Source organism: Ostrea edulis, chromosome 2, assembly GCF_947568905.1.
Source record: "Ostrea edulis chromosome 2, xbOstEdul1.1, whole genome shotgun sequence".
Classification (NCBI taxonomy): domain Eukaryota; kingdom Metazoa; phylum Mollusca; class Bivalvia; order Ostreida; family Ostreidae; genus Ostrea; species Ostrea edulis.
The window spans coordinates 99,730,896-99,752,949 of record NC_079165.1 but is presented as its reverse complement, the minus strand read 5'-3'; the positions used below and the strand labels follow the sequence as shown (position 1 = coordinate 99,752,949).

At 34.9% G+C, this 22,054-nt stretch overlaps 3 protein-coding genes across 3 annotated transcripts in view; all 3 read left to right on the top strand.

The window, feature by feature from the left end:
- LOC125680188 (acetylcholine receptor subunit beta-type unc-29-like) overlaps positions 1-2,189 on the top strand; it is a 6,933-nt gene extending 4,744 nt beyond the window's left edge. The window contains exons 4-5 of the mRNA XM_048919630.2: positions 259-498; positions 2,029-2,189. Of these exons, the coding sequence (XP_048775587.2) occupies positions 259-498; positions 2,029-2,189 (401 nt within the window). The remainder of the gene's footprint in view (positions 1-258; positions 499-2,028) is intronic.
- A 3,281-nt stretch (positions 2,190-5,470) lies between these two features.
- Positions 5,471-8,513, top strand: LOC125680189 (neuronal acetylcholine receptor subunit alpha-3-like). Its single transcript, XM_048919632.2, has 3 exons — positions 5,471-5,800; positions 6,103-6,635; positions 8,131-8,513. Exons 1-3 carry the CDS (start codon positions 5,664-5,666, stop codon positions 8,511-8,513), a joined length of 1,053 nt encoding a protein of 350 aa, XP_048775589.1. The 5' UTR covers positions 5,471-5,663.
- Positions 8,514-13,759: 5,246 nt separating this feature from the next.
- LOC125682384 (acetylcholine receptor subunit beta-like) lies at positions 13,760-21,377 on the top strand. The gene is made up of 4 exons (XM_048922924.1): positions 13,760-13,786; positions 17,758-17,873; positions 18,647-19,179; positions 20,991-21,377. Exons 1-4 carry the CDS (start codon positions 13,760-13,762, stop codon positions 21,335-21,337), a joined length of 1,023 nt encoding a protein of 340 aa, XP_048778881.1. The 3' UTR covers positions 21,338-21,377.
- The last annotated feature ends 677 nt before the right edge of the window (positions 21,378-22,054 follow it).

Here is a 22,054-nt window from a genome sequence, read left to right as displayed (position 1 = left end):
AGTCACCATATCTTACATATGGACTACCCATGGGATGAAGATGTTCCCTATCGATTTTGGGGTCCAAAGGTCAAGCGCACTGGACATCGAAGTAGCAATATGGTTCGGTTTGTCATGCCATTTGTTTTTTACACTCAGAAAAGAGGTAGTTTATACCTATTACCAACACCCTTTGGGAGATTGGGGTAAGTGGGGGGTATTCTTCGTGAGCGTTGCTCACAGTACCTCTTGTTTAAAGTTGTTTTATTCAATTTTCAGCCATTTTTATGAATGTGATGCTCTCGCTTGGTGTATCGTCCGTAATCCTGACAATTCACATAATAAACATTTACTTTAAACCGGAAGAGGACGAAATCCCACTATACCTTAAAGTTTTAGCGAAGATCACAGCAAGAATCTCTTTCTTTAATAAGGAAAGATGTTGCTGTAAAAAAAGTGATAGCAAGGTATTTGATGCTGTTTTGGAAAATGAAGACAAGAAGAGAGAAATAGACGCTGGTAATGAGAACATTGAAGAATCATTAACTTGGCAGGAGATCGCCAAGAAAATGGACATTTTGCTCTTTTTTGTGTATTCTTTTTTGTTTATATCATTAACCATGGGATTCATAATTATCATGGGAATTGGTTCTTCCATGTGACTTCATATCTATTATAACAATTATATGTTTCTATAACTTAATGCACCACGAATGAATTAAAATTGTTCTAGAAATTATTCAGTTTACAATTGTTAAGTCTTGATGAATGGTGTGAATTCGTGTTATAGATTTTTGAATGACTATTTGGTTTTGTAGCCATTTATATCCATTGTACAATATCAATTCTCTTTTGTAGACTACAGAATGGCACAAAATCGGCACGATAATGTGTTTATTCTGCATGACTTTGTGTCAACATTGTCGACATTGTAATGTTTACCATGTGAACACGATGTTGTAATTACTAATTTCCTAGAATGACGTCAATAACCTTTTCACCTAGCCTTGACTAACAACCCTAATGTTTTGTTTTGTTTTTGTATCTCACTTGTCTGGAAAAGGCTTTTCAGACTAATTGCAACCTAATGGAAATTAGACCTTTAACATATAATCTTGTATGGTATTTACCAGCAGTCAGTATTCTGAATGCACGTCAATATATAGGTTGCTCTTATGATTAGTCTCATTTATCATTTGGTGTGGAGTATAGTCAGTATTTGTATATACAGTATATATAGACACTGTTGATTATCTAAACCTCAAATTTTCGACGCAACCCGAGTCTTTATTAAGAGACATACATTACGTATACAAATATCACACACCACGAAAAAACAACAAATATTTATAATCTACATTGTTAATAAGAATGATATACTGAAGTACTGAATTGAGGAAAATTGTTTCGTTGTAAGCGTGTCTATGTACAGACGATGGTGTAGAGAGTTTGTACCATGGTCGGGTGCATGCAAGTGAGAAATATATACCAATTTGTAATTATGGGAAACCAACATACTGGATTTTCAAAGGGTTATCACAGAGAAAACAGGTGAAATGTAAATATGCCGAAGTAAATGTATATTTTTTTAGACAAGGTTTTTGAAAGGGTTAACGTTGCTTGATATTTTCATTGATAAAGTCTTATTCAAATGTAAGATAACTTAGAGCTGAAAGGCATCAATTTAAAACTGTATATATGTTACATTTTTGTTTTATTGTCCTTTATTTACTTAATGAATGACCATTTTTACCTTTTATATGAGTTGTTTATTTATAAGGGCACACTGCCATAATAAGTGTTAAGAACAACATGGTATCTTTCTTCAAAAGGTAATTATGTCTTTAAACTTAATTTGTTTTGCAACTCGCAATGCAATGTCAATTTGAATTGCGTAAACGAATTTCAAGCATTTTTTGCATGGTAATTCCGGTTTAATTTCTCAAATACTACTTAATAAACCAAGAAAATTACGCTTCTGTTCAAAGAACATTTTGAACATATATAACCCTCAGCCTCATCACACAATATTGTTTACGTTTATTTCAGTTCCTTTCGTGAATACATTATATTCGTGGAACTCGGAGAGCTCCTTGAGAAGAGACTTATTCAGTTCATACGAAAAAGATTCCAGGCCATCACCAACAGTTGACATATTATGTAACATCAAGCTTCTGTCCATCAAGGACTTGGTCAGTAACTTTATGTGACTAGAAGTTAGTGAAGATAACGTGAAACAGTCAACAATGGACTTATGCTAATCAAATGGTTTATCGAATTTCTATACATCAGAGATTAATTCTTATCACCGTATTTTAATCCATAAAAAACTTGATTTACATACATACATTTACATCAAAATTATTACATCAAGTTTTAGAAATTAATTTTATTTTTGAAAATACACGAGGGTACAAAATAGGACGTTTCCCGTCAGTATACTCCACAAAGCGCATTAGCGCTTCATGAAAAATAGGCCGGTGTGAAGCGTCACAGTTCATACCCTCGTGTATCTATTCCTGTATATTTACACTTTCCTCCCAGCCGTTATAATAGACGTACAGCCTTTAAAAAGATTCATACACGCATTGTTTACATCTGCAGCGTATTCATGAGGAAATGGCTATCATTACAATTTGTAAAGATATCAAAGGCAAAGACTCTAGGAATGTAAATATATGTAAAACTTATACGGTACCAATTTTGTGATGTGATTGGAATTAGCGTGTAAGACAAGTTCTGTCATAATACTGATTAATGATATGTACCATCCAATCGCAAGGATGTGTCTCCTGTTCATGTAAGAAATGTAAATTCAGTTGAATTCATTTTCTTCCAGAATACACGAGAACAAACTATGTCTTCAGTGGCCTACTTCACTTTCGTAAGTATGAAAATGTGAAAAACACTTGATACAATAGTACCTATTCATGAGTTTTATACAGTAAACTTTCTATTCGTGTGTATCACAGGCCAATATATCGCTTGGGTTCGAATTTACTTTTAAAGAGGAAAGTTTAGAACTCTAAATATAGGGTACCCAAGTTTACCGATGTAAAAACCAATAAACCAAATTGTATAAAATTCTACTCTGTATAGATTCATACAAAATCAATCTACGTTACTACCAAAGTTCATCCCGAAATTCCATATAAGACGATTTTACAATTTTCAGTCACTGGGAGCTATAACGGACTTCAGTTTATGAATTGGGGTAAGAAATGAAAATTGGGAACTATAATATATTTTGCTATAATATTCTATGTAATAGCTTGTTGCAATGCTCAAACATCCTGTTTAGTGATATAGTGTCAGGGCCCAGCTAAAATTCGACCCAAAAAGGCATTTTTCCGAATTAATTTCTGCGTATCTTGGAACAATCCGGAATTTTGGGATGAACCTCATGCATGTTCCTTAAATTCAGATTATGTGTGCAGTCATTTTTCTACGTAATATTATCACAGAGATAATGTTATTTAAAATATCTTTACTGTTTGAAAGTGGACTTTATCAATTTTGTATTAGATTAAGTTTTTCGTTTTGTAATCTTTTTATCAACATTTTCCTTTATCATTTAACAATCTCTTTTTCTATTGAATAGAATAATTTCGTTTTTAGCTCACCTGAGCTGAAAGCTTTTTCGATGTCTTTTACAGGACCAATTTCAACCAAACTGGTCAATAAGCATACCTTGGTGAAGGGCTTTCAAGTTTTTTCAAATGAACGGCCATGTCCCCTTGGGGGGGGTGTTAATATTTTTTTTAATGCAAAAATAGGATGGGAACATTTAAAACTTTTCTTCTCAAGAACCACTGGGCCAGAAGAGCTGAAATTTACATGAAAGCTTCGTGACATAGCACAGATTCAGGTTTGTAAAAATCATGCTCCCGGGGGTAGTCTGGGACCACAATAGGGATAAAAGATTTATATGCGGATATATAGGGAAAATCTTTAATTATGGTCAAAGGTGACTCAGGTGAGCGATGTGGCCCACGGGCCTCTTGTTTTGAATTACCTCTGATTTTTCGTTTATTTTGTATTTGGTTTCTGCTCATCAGCTTCCGTAACATACACTCCAAGTTGAACAGAGCGCGCATGGATATTTGTGTAAACCGCATCTCACCTTCATCTCTCTTTGATATATAACAGACATAATAGAAAACTTCCACTGAATCATATCCTTTATTCAGAAAGGTGAAGATAACGAACAGTGACCAATCTCATAACTCCTGTAAGTTATACAAAATAGATAGTTGGGCAAACACGGACCCCTGGACACACCACAGGTGGGATCAGGTGCCTAGGAGGAGTAAGCATCCCCTGTCGACCGGTCACTCCCGCCGTGAGACCTATATCTTGATCAGGTAAACGGAGTTATCCGCAGTCAAAATCAGTGTGCCAAGAACGGCTTAACAATCGCTATGAAACACGTCAGACGTGTTGAACAAAGTAATTTTTTGGATGACTGATCACTAGATACGAATATTTTCGTTTTCCATTTTTTTTGAAGAAGCAACTGTCAATGATGTTAAAAAGTCTAGTCTTTAATTTATCGTGCGGGATGGTCATGTAAAGTGTTGAAAAGTCTTAGGTTTTGATGTTATTGATTTGGGAAAAGTTTTTGCGATTTCATGTTTACTAAAAGGTCCTTATAATTTTTTAGAATACACATTTGATTAACACCACTCCTGCATATGTGGTCACACAAAAAAAAAGTTTCTCCTTCACAGTTGTTAATATTTTCGTGAGGAGCAAAGATAGGGGCTTGATAGAGCATTTGCTGGATCCAGCAATGCATTTTATGTAGTTTAGGAATCCAGTATAGGTACAGTAACTCATATTCATTCGACCCATTGACTGGATTATTAAATGTGTTTAAAACTAAAAAAAAAAAAAAAGTATGGTTTTGAAGAATGTCATCTTTTGAAAAGGTAATAATGAGCCTTACGAACAAAGACAATGCTGTTACAAGCTTTGTCAGCTGGAACCAAAACATGTTCCTCGTGTAACCTATCTAATTCTTTTATCACTTCTGGTTTACTAAACACAGAAGGATAGATGGTACGTACTTTTGTTTTAATATGTCTAATGCGGGATTGTAATATTCCTCTTATGCTTTTGACCCATCTGACATCGTATCAAGTTCTTTTTCAAATTTATTTTTTATATTCAATTCCAATACAGAGAAAGTGGACAGCATCATATAAAACAGCGATATGGATTTTTTATTCATTGTGTATTTATCAATTAGATAAATTTAGCTTTAATGTTCGTGAGCATTATAAAATGGTCAACTTCATTCTAACTTTGAAGTTGATAAAATACAAAAGACTTCATCGTTGATTAGAGGGGTTGTAAGTTAAGACATACTACATTACACATCCAATTCTATGCATGTTTTAAATGGACATATATGAATTCAGTGAACCAATGTTAACTGCTTAATTTGGTGAAATTAAATCAATATTGATTTTTTTTAAAGAAAATCACTTTTCTAAGTGGAATTACTTCGTTATATGATTGGGTTTGTACATGAAAAGTTCAACACCTAAGAGTGCACCTGAATAAAAATCTGTTTTTAAAAAACGGCTAAAATTGGTATAGGCCTAGTACTGCAATATAGAGACTATATTTCTAAAACAAAACAAAAAACTAAAATTAAAACAAAAAAACCCACCTGTTTGATGCTGTGTTTCTGTTTTCAGACGTGGTTGGATTCCCGCTTGAATTGGACAGATAATATTCTGTACAATAATGATATCCAGGCCATTTACAGCACAGAGAGTACAGTTTTCACTCCTCCCATTGTGGTGGAAAATTCGTATGTATATTATCAAAACGGTATCCTTAAGAAATTCATGAAAATCTAATTAAACGAATTACCTATCATTTACAACATTAATCAAAAACTGTCACTGGTTTGAATTAATATTAAATTTACTGAAATGATACTGCTATTATCTAGCAATTGTATGATTAGTTTGAAGTGTTCGTTGGCTGGGTACTGATATCTAATGTTTCGTACAAAATATAGCGTTTATGAGGATTGAGTAAATTCGAAATGCAGCAGTTTTCTTACGCAAAACTGACAAACGTAAATGTTTTCCATGTTGATTTCTACAGAGTCAGTGATTTAGGATTGATCAGAGATCTCACTCTACCAATAGAAATTCTTAAGACTGGGGACATCACGTGGACCCCAGGTGACGTCTATGACACGTCATGCGACATCGATACCACATACTATCCATTTGACGTGCAGACGTGTGTCATCACGCTGACAACTAGGGGTTACTCTAATAACCAGCTATCTCTAAAGCTGGGGGGAAATCCTATTGTGCAGAGTGCGTACCAAGAGAACGGCGAATGGACATTAGTGACAACTTCTTCGTCAACTTCAATTGCACATCATGATTTGGTTCCTTACTCGCAGATCAACTTCAGCTTTACTTTCAAGCGTCGTATTGCATTCCATTTGATGAACACAATCATCCCTATGGTTTTATTAGTTTCTATGACCTGCTATGTATTCAAAATTCCGGTCGATGCTGGAGAGAAGCTTGGGTATTGTTTGACTGTTTTGCTGGCGTTTGCCGTCTACCTGACTCTGGTCTCTGACAACATTCCTACAACGTCTACACACATCTGTTATCTATGTAAGTTAAACTACATTCAGTTTTTCTCACTGGTAAATAAAAACATTCTCGGATCAATTCTAGGGGAAATGAGAAAAATTGACATGGGAAATTTTTAATCACGTTTCACATCAAATGCCTAAATGTCTCTATAGAATGAGTAATGGACGGGATTTGAACAGAAAATTTTCAAATTCTATTTTCCACATTTTTAATGTTTACACTGCTTAACTAAATTATTTCTAATGGTCAGCAATATTTGAATGTGATTTGTTGAGTTACAATACAGCACTCACAATTCTTTTTGTTACGTAAACAAGGCTCGTGCCATGTTTTTGTTTACATATACCGGTATCTTGCTTCGTAACAGAAATATCATGTTTAAAATAAAATGAGACGTAACAAACGCTAGAAAGAAACTGTCTAATTGTGTTTAGAATTAACTTGTAAATTTTAAAAAAAAAAACCTGCTTTTAACGAAACTTTTACTACAGTAGTGTAGTATATTTAACTTATGCCAACAAAAACCAGATGCTTGGGTTAAGGACACCCCCCCCCCCCCCCCCCCCCAGAATAAACCTACATGAGTTGATTTAATTCTTTTTCTGGTTGTTGAAAATCTCTCTAATGCATGTCAACAATGCCTTGCATAAAAGAAAACCCTCACTGGTTATTATACCAGAACTGTTATAGTAACCATTGAGCGTCTTTTTATTAAAAGGACTTGTTTTGAGTTATTTTGGACTTGATGGGTATGCAGGACGTTGTTGACAAGTACATGTATTAGAGAGATTTTCAACAACACAAATACTTAAATCAACTCATGTAGGTTATACGGAGGGGAGGGGGTCCTGAACCCAAGCACCTGTGAACAAAAACATGACACGAGCCTTGTTCATATAACAAAGAATTGAGAGCTTTGTATCTCTCCTGTAATTCGACAGCTGATATTTAAATTTCTGACCAGTAGAAATGCCTTAGTTAGTGATGAAAACATTAAAAATAGAAAATTAAAAAACAAGAAAGTTATTTATACATTCATGTGTTTCATAGTTCACATTTAGACTTAATTTGTTTTTATCATGAGGGAGTACGAACTAGGATGATGATTACATGCTAGCCTCTCATTCATTTCGTGTTTTATTCTTACTTACAGCCGTGTACCTGAATGTGATGCTCGCCTCTCATTCATTTCGTGTTTTATTCTTACTTACAGCCGTGTACCTGAATGTGATGCTCGCCTCTCATTCATTTCGTGTTTTATTCTTACTTACAGCCGTGTACCTGAATGTGATGCTCGCCTCTCATTCATTTCGTGTTTTATTCTTACTTACAGCCGTGTACCTGAATGTGATGCTAGCCTCTCATTCATTTCGTGTTTTATTCTTACTTACAGCCGTGTACCTGAATGTGATGCTAGCCTCTCATTCATTTCGTGTTTTATTCTTACTTACAGCCGTGTACCTGAATGTGATGCTAGCCTCTCATTCATTTCGTGTTTTATTCTTACTTACAGCCGTGTACCTGAATGTGATGCTCGCCTTTGGTGTCACGTCGGTGCTTTTGACGATTCACATCTTGGACATTCACTTTAAGCCGGAAGACAAAAAAATCCCTGGGTATTTTCGAGCCTTTATGAAGTTTTCATCAAGAGTTTGTTGTTGGCATGAAGCCAAATGTTGTAATAAAGGTCACACGGAGGTTTCTGTCATTGCTGTTACTGAAAAGGAAAATGAAGTGAACAGAAAAAATTCTGACATAGAAAACACTGAAGAATCATTTACTTGGCAGGAGATAGCCAAGAAAATGGACGAGTTTTTATTTTTCATGTATGCCTCTATATTTATAGTTTTTACTGTGATATTTGTAATCATCATGATGATTGGTTCTTCAATGTAATTCTGTAACCTAAGTGTTGTTCCATAATTGGTAACAGTTCAATGTGCCTTACAGACTTTGGAATAAAATAAAACAAATTAATAATGTTCAAGAGATTTGATTGAGTTGGTAAGATTGTTTACTGTTAACCATTGCGTCTAGTCTCTAATGTGGACTGACTGAGTTTGCTTTGCTCATGGTGTGTGACTAGATTACAAGAACCCTGGGATACTTTGCATTTAGTTGTTTCTCCCGTAAATTTTTGGGCAACTAACTTCAGATTTGGGGGTTTATGATAAATCTAAACAATGATTTATCATGAAAAACATAGAAAGGATTAGCTGTCATCGCAAGCGTTGACAAAATAAAGAAAAACAATCCTCACCGCTACGGTCCTGAGGGCCATGGACTAGATTGGTGATTCTTCAACCTTCACCTACAGCTGAGCACACCTCGATACGACTAAAAATTCTCGATTCAAACGTTAAAGAAAGAAACAAAAAAACCTGTTCTACAACTCTCTTTTAGAGGGGTCTTATTTGTCTGTAAAGTGTCATACCTTTGCTATATTTTCGTTATAAAACTGCTTTGCGGAGAAATTGGACAAAGAGGGCGAATTCTATTGACAGGAAATATAATTTCCTGATCTGTAGTTATATGTGTTTGTTTGGTCATTCTGTCACCATACGTAGTCATCGGCGTCTTGTTTATTACCAAAGGTTGGGGGTTGTTTTTTTTTGGGGGGGGGGGGGGGGTGACTGATAAAACAGCTCCATTTTACCGCGAAAATTCACTTACATTCAAATCCTTTTAATTATTTTTCATCTGAAAATAAATCCTGATATTATACAACATCCAAAAGAAACGCAGACCCTTGTATATATTCAATGATAAAGGGAAATATTCTTGAAAATTCAATGTTTCTGTCACTAGATTATTCATACAGTCCTGTCTTGCGCCTAAACTCTTAACAAGTTACAGATATAAATTAATGGATAGCTTGCTGAGGTTAAATGATCTAGTTATTATCGATGTCCACCTTCTACTTTGGGGTAATAATACTTTATCTTCTGAGTCAGACAAGTGTATTTTTTCTTATGTTCAGTCGTTTATTCATGAAACCAAAAGATTCAATTGATGTTCAATTTAAATTTTTTGTACATTAATTTTCTACAATAATATATTGTTATATTTTTAAGGAGAAGAACTCGTAAGTTATTTGAACTTGTTTCTGATCCTTTTGTATATTACGTATGTACAATAAAATATGTTCAAAACAACAAGTTACAGTTTTGGTAAATTCCTTATTCATTATACAGTCTGACTTTGAGCTATTAGTTCACCCTAGTTCTTTTGTATCCTGGACTTTAAAAGAAGAATTTTAAAGAAGATATGATTATAATCTACCGATTATAAAGTCTCCCAAACGGAGTACTGGCTGTATAAAAGTGGCTTTTTTCTGAGTACTACTACTTTCCTCGAAATTAAAAGAAATAATGCATTTTCACAGTATGAGTCATACATGATAAGACTCCCGTCCTCCTACTATAGCCCTCCTCTTTCATGTTGGCCCAGTGGTTAGAGCGTTTGCTTCGTGACCGCGATGTCATGGTTCAAACCCCGCTAGTGCCTTGGCCTCTTCAAAAATATTACGCGACAATAATTATCACTCTTTCGTAAAGGTGAAAGTAGAGGGTCTTAGACTTTTGTGTGAGACTTTAAAAACAGATATCCCGGTTCACGGCTTAGTCGTTTGATTCCAGGAGTTGACAAGAACATTTTATAGAAATAACTCATGTTCACTATACGAACAATAGATCTCGTTATACACCTGCTAGAATAGAGGACATCAATCTCACAATCTTGACCAAGGGTTTTGTTTTTTATTACTATTATGTACTCAGTTCGGATGTTTTGATGTCCTGGGGTTATGAAGAAAACGTGTAAGTAGATTGAACATTTTCATTCAATTTCTATGAACCATAATTAAAACTCTACCCTATCTTCGTCGCAGCAGCTCAGTGGTAGAGCGTTTGCTTTTTCTGAGTACTACTATTTTCCTCCCTTGACAAAACCAATGCTCATTTTAACTTCATTTAAAAAATCTAGATTATAGAGACTTTGATTTTTTCAACAACAAAAAAAAACAACCCCTTTTTCCTTCAGTGCAACTGGTAACTTAAAAAGATTGATTAAAGTGCAAAATGGCGTTGGGAATTGATAATAAGATTTAATAGAAATAGAATCGACGAAAGTTCTTGAAATATCTTCCCTTTGTTTTCTTTTTCACATTAAAAGGGGGACTAGAAGAGAGGAAGTGTGGGTCCAAACGTCAGGTGACTGGATGATAAACAAATTCCAGTACGTGGTTGAATTCCCGCCAGAATTGAACTGATATTCTGTTCAATAATGATGTCCACGCCATTCACAGCACAGAACGCACAGTCTTCACTCCACCCGTTTGCACATTTATGTATTGATGTATTCGATGTGTGTGGATTAGCGAGCAGACAAAGCCTATACACAGCGTTTCACTATGAAGGGTCAAATCAACGTATACTCCCCCGGAGATGTATCTGAACAATGCATTACAAGCCTCTTTAGCAATATCTTCAGTGTTAGTAAGAGCGATTTTTACGTTGTAATTTTATCATAGCGTGCTATAAGTGAATTATCGCCAGTTGAATATTTGTTTGTTCTATTATTGTTCTATTATCATTCGGAATGTTTCACTTATTCGCCAGTTGAATATTTCTTTGTTCTATTACCAATATGTCTCATTCGGAATGTTTCACTTATGTAGAGACGTCACCAACTTGAAGTGTTTCATAAAAAATAACTTTAATTCATTTAAAGATATCGCTCATTGAATTAGAATGAGCTGCAATTCATTTAAAGATAGCAAAAATTTAGATCACAAGAACTTCAAATTACATTACCATGACTGAAATATAGCTCATTTTAAAACGATTAGAAAAAGCTCCAATTGAAAAGGTGCTAAGGTGTTGTAAAATCTTACTTGAACACTTGAATATTTTCTAATATATAGTATATACATTTGACAGATTTTGAGACTTAAATAATAATAGTTATTTTATTTATTAATAAAAAAATCTACATCAGGACTGCTTAGGCATAACACGGAATTTTACTTTGTCAGAAAGACATGTACGCTATAGAAAGGGTGATATTTTGGAATGGTCTTATACTATTTACGATTCTATTTGGGAAAAAACACTCCCGAACCGGTCACTGTTTCGTGCTCAGAATATTGTTTTCGGTTGTTAGGGAATTTTAAAACTGAAGATGTGTGGACATTTAACTTCATTCTTGTTTAGCTCAACAGGAAAGTTACCATTCTTTGTTGATATTTAAATCCAAACAGTACATTCTACCTTTACTGGCCAACAAAATAGTAATACATTATGCCTACAAATTATCAATGCATGCTACTAACCAATGTTTTCAAACGTATACTTCGGTGACCTATACAAGAATATAAAGTAAATCCCTTTCGTCATCATTACATAGAGCCGATCTTTATTTATTTGTATATGTAAAATTAAACAACTCAAAGAAGTATTTTTCCTATGTGAATGTAATGAGCATGGCTTTACTTTCCCGATTGCCTTATTTTGTTAAGATGGGAAGTACATGTATGTGGATATATCTGATACTCTCGATGGGTGAGTAGAAAGAAATTTTATATCTTCCATGATGCTGAGAAAGAAATAGTATTGAGATTTTCTGTTAGAATTTATTTTAAATGTCAATCTTCTGTCATTTCAAAACGTACATCATGTCATGTGGTAACCCTCATTCTGCTCTGTTTTAACGCATTTCATTTCATACTCCTCAGGCGTTACAGTTTAAAATAGTTTTGAAATATATATATATATATATGACACGAACAAGTTGATATTTATTTACAAAAAAAAAAACGAAAACTAAGTTAAGGAAATAAAAACAAAGACAGAGTCGTACTAAAACTACCAAGGCGTGGAGAAAAACAACACCTACAACTGAAATTACCACATGTACATGGAGCAATAAAACGAGTGTGAAATTTGGGTCGTAATGCATTTTCATTGCTGTTCGTGTTCTAATTTATTTTATATAATTACAGACTATAGGAATTAAGTCATCATATTTTCCGATTCGCACAAATTTTTCTTAAACCAAATATCAAATGTTTGTAAAACGGGTACATTTGACACACACACAAACACACACACATTCTTTAAGGGTAAATAACTTATAACCTATTATCTCTATTGCATGATCCGTAGCTGGAATTCATTTTAAACATTAAAGGTATTTTTTTTACAATGAAAGTTGCAACACGGCTCATTCTTATAAAGTTATGTTGACAATATCCCATGGCTATTCAGAGATATGTGTATAAATGCATTACAAAGTTCATTTAGGAATTATTATTTTTAGTAAATCAAACACATCCCGAACACGCTAAATAAAAACAGAATTCTTGTTTCAGTTTCCTCTGCCAATGCAATATATTCGTGGAGCTCGGAGGGCGCCTTACGAAGAAGCTTATTCACTTCCTACGAAAAAGATTCCAGGCCATCATCGACAGTGATCATCGGATGCAACATCAAGCTCCTCTCTATCAAAGACTTGGTCAGTAATGAAAAAATATGTGTCCGTGTTTTAGTATACAGAATACAAGGTCATCAAAAGTAATGTTAGACTATTGTCAAAGATCTTTGACAACTTGTAATCAAAACATTCTAGTAATCGTATAAAAATAATTGGAATGTACCTTAGGCAATTTAAAAATATTATCTGTATGAAAATAGGCCTTGTTTGTGTCCATTTAAACCTTTCTAGAAATGTGTATTTGATATAAAGATTCCGTCATACCTTAATTTAGTCATATCCAATACAAAACAGCATATCAATATCTAAAGAACATCGGAGTTTGGATATTTTTCGCCATAACTATATGTAATGCATTGCTTAATCTCTGCTGCAGGCGAAATAAATAATGTCTGTCATGAATATTGTATTAATTTGAAAACATATCGGAACTAATTTGCAAATAAAATGGTTTTACAGTAATATTTATCACTTAATTTACTATATACATGTATTACCTTTCTTTTACTAGTATTCAGTGGGCTGTACAATCTAATTAAAATCAGACTCTTAGATCCGCGCCTTATACTTTGCACAGAGTATACGGCGCGGATCTATGGACTGTACACTTAAAGGTGGAAAAATTGTTTCAGAACACACGAGACCAAACCATGTCATCGGTGGCCTACTTCTCCTTTGTAAGTATGAAAGTGTCAAACAAATTTATATCATATAATTATATACGCATGTGTATATCTATATATGTTTCACGAAGAATATAAGGAGAGATGGATTAAATACTACAAAATATCAGTGTTGTGAAAATACATATTAGAGACTGGCTATTTTTCAGAACTTTTTAAGCAAAACAGTGATTATATGACACATGCACGTGTATGGCAAAATTGGTTTTATGTAAAGTGTACTTATTCAATCCTTTAATGCACTAAAAGAGCATTGTGCCTTCATAACATATCTTTCTACATGTATTTGTCATGTGCTGTATATTTCGCTTTACTTCATGACAACCAGATTGACTTCAACTTCAAATCTCCAAGTTGTTGTTGGCGTCCAACGTCTCTCTTGCCCTCTTCGGTCTAGTTCAGATTGTGTCCTATGTTATTTTGCCTGCTCTACAGTGAGTGGTAAATCCATAACTTTTCCTGTTCATTAAAGATATTTGAAGTGCACTGCACAGTTAATTCCTTGTATTTCGCGGATGGATTCTCGTTGGCGGTTTTCTGTCTTCTCTATCCATGTCCACGTCCATATCCACGTCTCCGACCACTACAGTGGGACAGATTTCACATTTAGATTAGTCTTCAACAGTCTAAACTGTTATATAATTTTCATAATTATAATAAATAAGGTAATTTTATTACAAGAAAATTTTAAAAATAAATAGAATAACAAATAAGAACCTATGAACTTACAAAATATGAATGTCTGAAAATAAAGCGTTATAAAAAAAAATACAAAGTAAAGGTTTACTCAGCCAACTCAATCCAGATGCGCTAAAGAACTTACGGTAATTCAATATCTAATGTTGTATTAAGCAAAACGAATAAATACATGGAGAACTGGTTTGACATGCTATCACATATTCTCCCGGAAAACTGGAATCAAAATGTGTCTCATGAAAGGTATACATACTCATCCACGGAACATAAAATTCATAGTCAATTCATGAAATGATTTTGTTTTTCGCACGATTCAATCGAGCAGTGAAGCAAATGTTGCTTCTCAATTCATTTCTATACAAATAACTAAATGCATTGACCTACAATATTGTAAAATAACATTATAGATCAAATAAGACAGAAATCGTTGTAGTATGTCTGTGTTTGTGTGAAAAATGTCAAATACAATTAAGATACCTACATAGAAATTTTGTATGTTGGCAAAACACACTTTAGATAAAAATATGTCCTTTAAATGATTTGAATTGAAATCTTACAGACACAATGAATCACGTTAAAACCTTCACTACAAGAATACAAAGTACATAACTTGCAATCAAAATAATTACGAAGAGCAAATCCTTAAAATGGCAATGAAACATGTAATCAAATATAGAAATTCAAAACCAGAGGATGAAGATAATACAAACTGAATCTACTTCATCAACACGCACTACTGCTCAAACCTTAATAATATAGTTCATGTGTGATAAACAAAGTCAACTAAAACTGAATATTGATGAAACGAATAAATAGTAATACATATAGAATTTGACAGAAACAATCATTATTCAAATTCTAATTTTATCAGAGGAAATTCAGTCTACCCAATATTTCATTGAATCTGCCAGTATCTATGGGCTCTGCTTTGCAAAAAGAAATATGTTCATACATAGTATTTACTAGTATACTGCAAATCTTGACAAATTTGTAATACACCACTGCTAAATACTCCCAATGCCAGTTCAAATCAAATGTCAAGGATCTCTTTAAAAGACAAAAAACGTACTGTGCGACTAGATATGTCAGAAATGGTGTAAATCAAAACTGGATTCTAAAAACAATCTGAAGAATTTTTAGTAAATTTGAAATCGCAAAACTTTTCTCAAATCAATATAAAAGCGTATGACTTTTCAACACTTTATACGACCATTGTTCATGATAAATTAAAGACTAGACTCTTTGACATCATAGACAGTTGCCTTTTCAACAAAAATGGAAACGAAAATATTCATATCTAGTGATCAATCATCTAAAAAAAAATTACTTCGTTAAACACCGTTGGAATTCCCACGGCCATGATTGTGCTCCTTTGTTAGCCGATATGTTTTATATTCTTATGAAGCAGAATTTATTCAAAGATTTCTACAAGAAAATAAAAAATCTCTCGCTGTAGTCTTCAATTCGACATTCAGATATATCGACGACATTTTATCTATTAACAATGATAATTTTAATTCATATGTCGATTCGATATTTCCCTGTGAACTCGAAATAAAAGACAACAAAGAGTTGTCCTTTTCTGCTTCATACTTATATACTGAGTGTTTTATTGAAAATAGATAATAACGGCAAACTAATAACTCAACTCTATGAAAAACGGGATTATTTCAGCTTCTCCATTGTCAACAAGCAATATATTAATTTAATGTAGCAATATTCCATTATCACCTGCATATGGTGTTTATATCTCTCAACTGATTAGATACGCAAGAACTTGTTCAGCGTATGGTTAGTTTTTAAGTCGAGGCAGGCTTCTGAAAAACAAACTGATGGTGCAGGGGTTTCAACAGTCTCCTTTACAATCAGCATTTCGCAAATTCTATGGTCGTTATAACGATCTAATTTGCCAATATAACCTATCATTTGGTCAAATGCTGTCTGACGTGTTTCATACCGATTGTTAGGCCGTTCTTGGCACACAAATTTTGACTACGGATAAGACATAGGACTCTTGGCTGGTGTGACCGGTGAACATGGTATGCTTACTCCTCCTAGGCACCTGATCCCACCTCTGCTGTGTCCAGGGGTCCGTGTTTGCCCAACTCTCTATTTTGTATTGCTTATAGGAGTTATGAGATTGATCACTGTTCGTTATCCTCACTTTTCATACACGTAGTCTATAGTTTATCACTTAAAACATCACATTTCAAGGCATCCAATACTTGCAAGTAAGAGAAGAATCCATCCTTAACAATACTTCAGTCTATTAGTCTTCCAGTTTGAGTAGGGACCTACTTGTACATTCGCCGTGCCCATCTAAAGAAGAATAGTAGAAAAACAGACATTTAAAAAAGTAATTGACCAAGAGCTGAAACTTCAATAAATATATTCTCGTATGATAACCACTTTGGTACAGTTATCAAATCAATATGCTCGTATAGTGTAATTCAAATCATAATATCCATGAGCAGGGTCGGGCTGCTTTTGGTGTTTAACGTTATACATAGAAAAATACCAAAGAGCTTCGTTTTTTCAAAATGCATTTCTCAAGAACCACAATGGTATAATTTAACAAATGAATGTACAAATAATTAACCCCGGGCGGAGTCACATGACTGGGTCAGTCACGTGATGTGACGCACAAGTATTTGCTTTATTTTACTGAAGTTCTATTCAATTAGATATTTGAGAATAGCGGCTCTTATTCCCTGTGTTGGAAACTGTGGAGAGAACAATTGAATTCCATGTGCATTATACATGTATGCAAAAATCGAGGTTTTCTAATTTTGTATTGGGGGTCAACTATTTAAGTGTCCGGGTAGCGTGGTGGTTAACACAATTGCTTCTCACCGCTACGACTCAAGTTTGATCCTCAGGATCGGAAGTGGTTGTATGTGAAAGGGTATTGTGATACATGTAGATAGTTCAAACAAAGAAGTGGATTTCATCCGGGTTTTCCGGTTTCCTCTCGCGTCAATGACCCTTTCGCACCAATATCCGAGCCGGTCAATAAGGTTTAAAGTTAAACACTGCTTACCCCTTAATGATGTCAAAGAGTTCGTCATGATCAGATCAAAAACTATATTTTTTAAAAGTCCATAGTGTACATGCTAATTCGCTCCGCGGAGCGAATAACATGATGATGCCGTATGATCTGGCATTTTTAGGTTTTTGAGTGTGAATTTCACTCTAACGATTTTTCAATAATAAGGCGAACGTAAGGTGTGAGGTGCAATAGATTCAAAGCTTTGTGTTTCTGTTTTCAGACGTGGTTGGATTCCCGCCTAAATTGGACAAATAATAATCTGTACAATAATGATATCCAGGCCATTTACAGCACAGAGAGTACAGTCTTCACTCCTCCCATTGTGGTGGAAAATTCGTATGTACATGTATATTATCAAAATGGTATTTTATCATGAAATGTTACAGAGAATACGTTTTTCTTATTAGCAATATCATATCTATACATACAGCCCCTTAAAGTCATTTCTAATTAAGGAAGTGAATAGTCAAAGCCAAATATTCTTCGATTTCAATTTTTTCAAATACAGATTCCTAAAAGTGGGGGGGGGGGGGGCTGTTGATGTTCCTTTCCCCCGTACATAAGGGGCCTGTTCATTTATTCGTGGGGGCCAATGTTCGTGGGTAAGCAAAATTTTGCTGGTTCGTTGGGGTGTCATTTCGCGGGTAAGCACTATGATGTCACTAGGAGAGATAACTCGACTTTGTTTAGAAAAAAGTGACCCCGAACATCAATCCCCCACGAACAATAATTATTCCACAGTATCATATCAGAATAGTATCCCGGGATCTGGGTTAGAATAGGTCCTTAGTACTCCCTTGCTTGTCATAAGCGGCGACTATGTAAGGCGATCCTTCGGATGAGGCCGCAAAAACCGATGCCCCTTGTCGCAGCAGGTGTGGCACGTTAAAGATCCTTCCCTACTGAAGGGCGGTGAGCGCCGAGCATAGGCCTAAATTTTGCAGCCCTTCACCGGCAATGGTGACGTCTCCATATGAGTGAAAAAATCTCGAGTGGGACGTTAAACAATATGCAATCAACCAACCAACCTATTCTAACCCGGATTCCCATGGGAATAATGGTAAAAAGAAGCTCAATTACAAATTACGCTGTACCATATTTTTCTACAGAGTCAGTGATTTAGGATTGATCAGTGATCTCACTCTACCAATAGAGATTCTCAAGACTGGGGACATTACGTGGACCCCAGGTGACGTCTATGACACGTCATGTGACATCGATACCACATACTATCCATTTGACGTACAGACGTGTGTCATCACGCTGACAACTAGAGGTTACTCTAACAACCAGCTATCTCTGAAACTGGGCAAAGTTCCTATTGTGCAGACTGCATACCAAGAGAACGGCGAATGGACATTAGTAACAACTTCCTCGTCAACTTCAATCACATACCGTGATTTGGTTCCTTACTCGCAGATCAACTTTAGCTTTACTTTCAAGCGTCGTATAGGATTTCATCTGATGAACACAATTATCCCGATGTTTTTGTTGGTTTCCATGACATGCTTTGTCTTCAGAATTCCGGTCGATGCTGGAGAGAAGCTTGGTTATTGTTTGACTGTTTTGTTGGCGTTTGCCGTCTACCTGACTCTGGTGTCAGACAACATTCCGACAACGTCTACACATACCTCTTATATTTGTACGTATACATAATGTATTGCATTATTTCATTTTCAAATACTGTACCTTCCATGTCAGAATTTCCATGGAAAAAGAGCAGGTAAAGTAGAGAACGATATAAGGAAAATGTCTCTAATGAACTCAATCACGTTAGAAATACGGTAATTTTTGTGTGCAAAATCAGTTAATCTAAAAAAGTTTTCACAGAGATCAAAGGCGATTTTGATAGGCATACAAAAGAAATCACCTGCATATTTCGCCTTACGTGATATTAAGCGCCTAAAGCACATACGCTTGTCTCTTAAACTTTTTAAAGCTGTATGACCCGATGTTCATGTATTATTTTTGTACATAATTACTTTACAGCAGATTAATTACTTTATAAAGTTATTAACGTTCCCTTAATTACATGCTTGAAAACATCTGCATGTAAAAGAAAACAGTGAGAATATTATTTAGAAAGTAAATATAGTGTGGTACATATATAAATCATCCGATAAATAGACGTCTATAAATAGACCCACGCGCGTCAGGGGAATGCATGATGTATTAAGTCAAACGCAACTGTCTAGTTTTAAGGCTGAAAGAGCGTAAAAATAACACGAATTACTAAGAGGTATTTGATATTTTTATTTCTATTAGACTTATGGCACGGTACTGTTGTAACAAAATACACAGCTTTACAAAGATAAGACCAGAGATGATCTGAAAGTTTGAATTGGTCACGTGACTGTCACTTGAAATGGCAGTGACGCGTTTATTTGTAAACATCGATTTAAAATCAATCAATTTTGGTTAAAAAAGGTGAAATAATGTATGATATGTCATACAGCCTCATAACTACATACGTGCGATGATTTAATAGCGTTTTTACGAGATGGAAAAAAAATATTGTAATTCGGACCATACAGCTTTAAGTCATGCTAATAATACTTTTTGCGACCAAACTGTACATTTCACCGCTGCAGTCCCTTCCTTTTTATTTACTTCTCGATCTTAGCGATGAAAAATCACATGGGAACCCATTCTTGTACCTCCTACCTGCTCTCTTGCATCGCCCCCTCCATGATATTGACATTGACCCTCGAATTGGGCCTATCGACTCGCAACTTCCGGTTTAGTGACCACGATGTGTTACAGGCTATCGGTATTCGTGGGAATATTGGTAGTAGAACAGGTAAAAGTTGAAACTGCATGACGGTCTTGTTTGAAGAATTTTTATTTTTTATAGTTTTTTGTGTGCGAAATATGACCAAATTATAGAAGAATCACAATAAATTTTTTAAAAATCAATATAATGATTAGCACTATGGGAGCGCGTCTAATACATTATTTTAAGCATGAGCAATGACGCATTTCATTCGAAATTCAATGTCAGCGTTATCGAGGGGCCGATGTAAGACAAGAGATGGGATAGGCATGAAGGGGTTCTCCGTTAAACATTCGATTGATTGTTTTACGTCCCGTCGAGAATATTTCACTCACATTGATACATCACCAGCTGTAGATAAAGTACCATTGCTCAGCGCCGCAGCAGCGAGGGTTCTTTACCATGGTCACCCCTGTCGCAACACAGGACCTCCGTTTTTAAGGTCATATCCGAAAGACCCGTGATTCTCACTTGTAATTTGGTGAAGGAGTAATCACTACCTACATGTATATTTACGTCATAGGTTTTACGCCGCCATGGCCAATTCTTTATAATTATTTTAAAATAGCATAACTTGGAAGTATGTGAAACAAGCGCCTGCAGTTTATAGTCATTTTTGTTACACAAGATTCCCTTGTAAGAATTTGTTAGTCTATCACATCTATTTTTTCTCTTTACAGCCGTGTACTTGAACGTGATGCTCAGCCTCGGCATCTCGTCAGTACTCTTCACGATTCACATTTTAACCATTCACTTCAAGCCAGAAGAGGAAGAAATCCCTGGGTATCTTCGCACCTTTGCAAAGTTTACATGCTGTAAGAGTAAGGACACAAAGGTTTCCGTCATTGCTGTTTCAGAAAAGGAAAATGAGGTGAACAAACAAAATACTGAGAAAGAAAACAGGGAATTTACTTGGCAGGAGATAGCCAAGAAAATAGACGCGCTGTTATTTTGGATGTATGCGTTTATGTTTGCATTGTTAAGTCTGGTATTTGGGATTATCATGACGATTGGATCTTATCAGTGATGCTGTAGTATTTGAAAAGTTATTCAACACATTTTGTATCCATGGCAAGAATTTTTTTTAAAATTATATTTGCTACGTTTACTCATGCGATTTCTTTGTTTTTCTCACTTTGTGTCCGCGTGCTGGTAGGTTTTGAAGCCCCAAACCTTAAAACAAACAAACCGTTCAATTAAACATCTCTTTTCTTTTCTTTTAAGGGCAAATGAAAGATTACTTTATGTGTTAATTCAATTTTTATTTTAATATGTTCAATGTGCAAAAATATTACGATTATCACTATGAATATAAAAAAAAAAATACACGAGGGTATGAACTGCGGCGGTGCCGCCGGCTTACTTCATGAAGCGCGTTGGTGCTTCGTGCAAAGACAGTATATGTATCCCAAAGAATTCGTAACTTCATATAGATCCTATAGTTAGAATAGGTTCTCAGTACGCTTTGCTTGTCGTAAGAGGCGACTAAATGGTGTGGTGTTAAAACGCGGAACGGAAGACGGGACGGTACGAAATTTTAGAATTAGAATGATTAATGTAGATAAGATAGCACCAAAAATCGGGGGGGGGATGATTCATTTTGATTGAAATCAACATTTTGGGAATTATTTCCAAGCGGTAAAACAAGTTTATTTTAAAACTGTGCATCATAAATTGATTAAGCGAATTAAGTAAAACGTTTGTATAAGAATTTACAAAGCACTTTACAAGAATTTTGAAATTT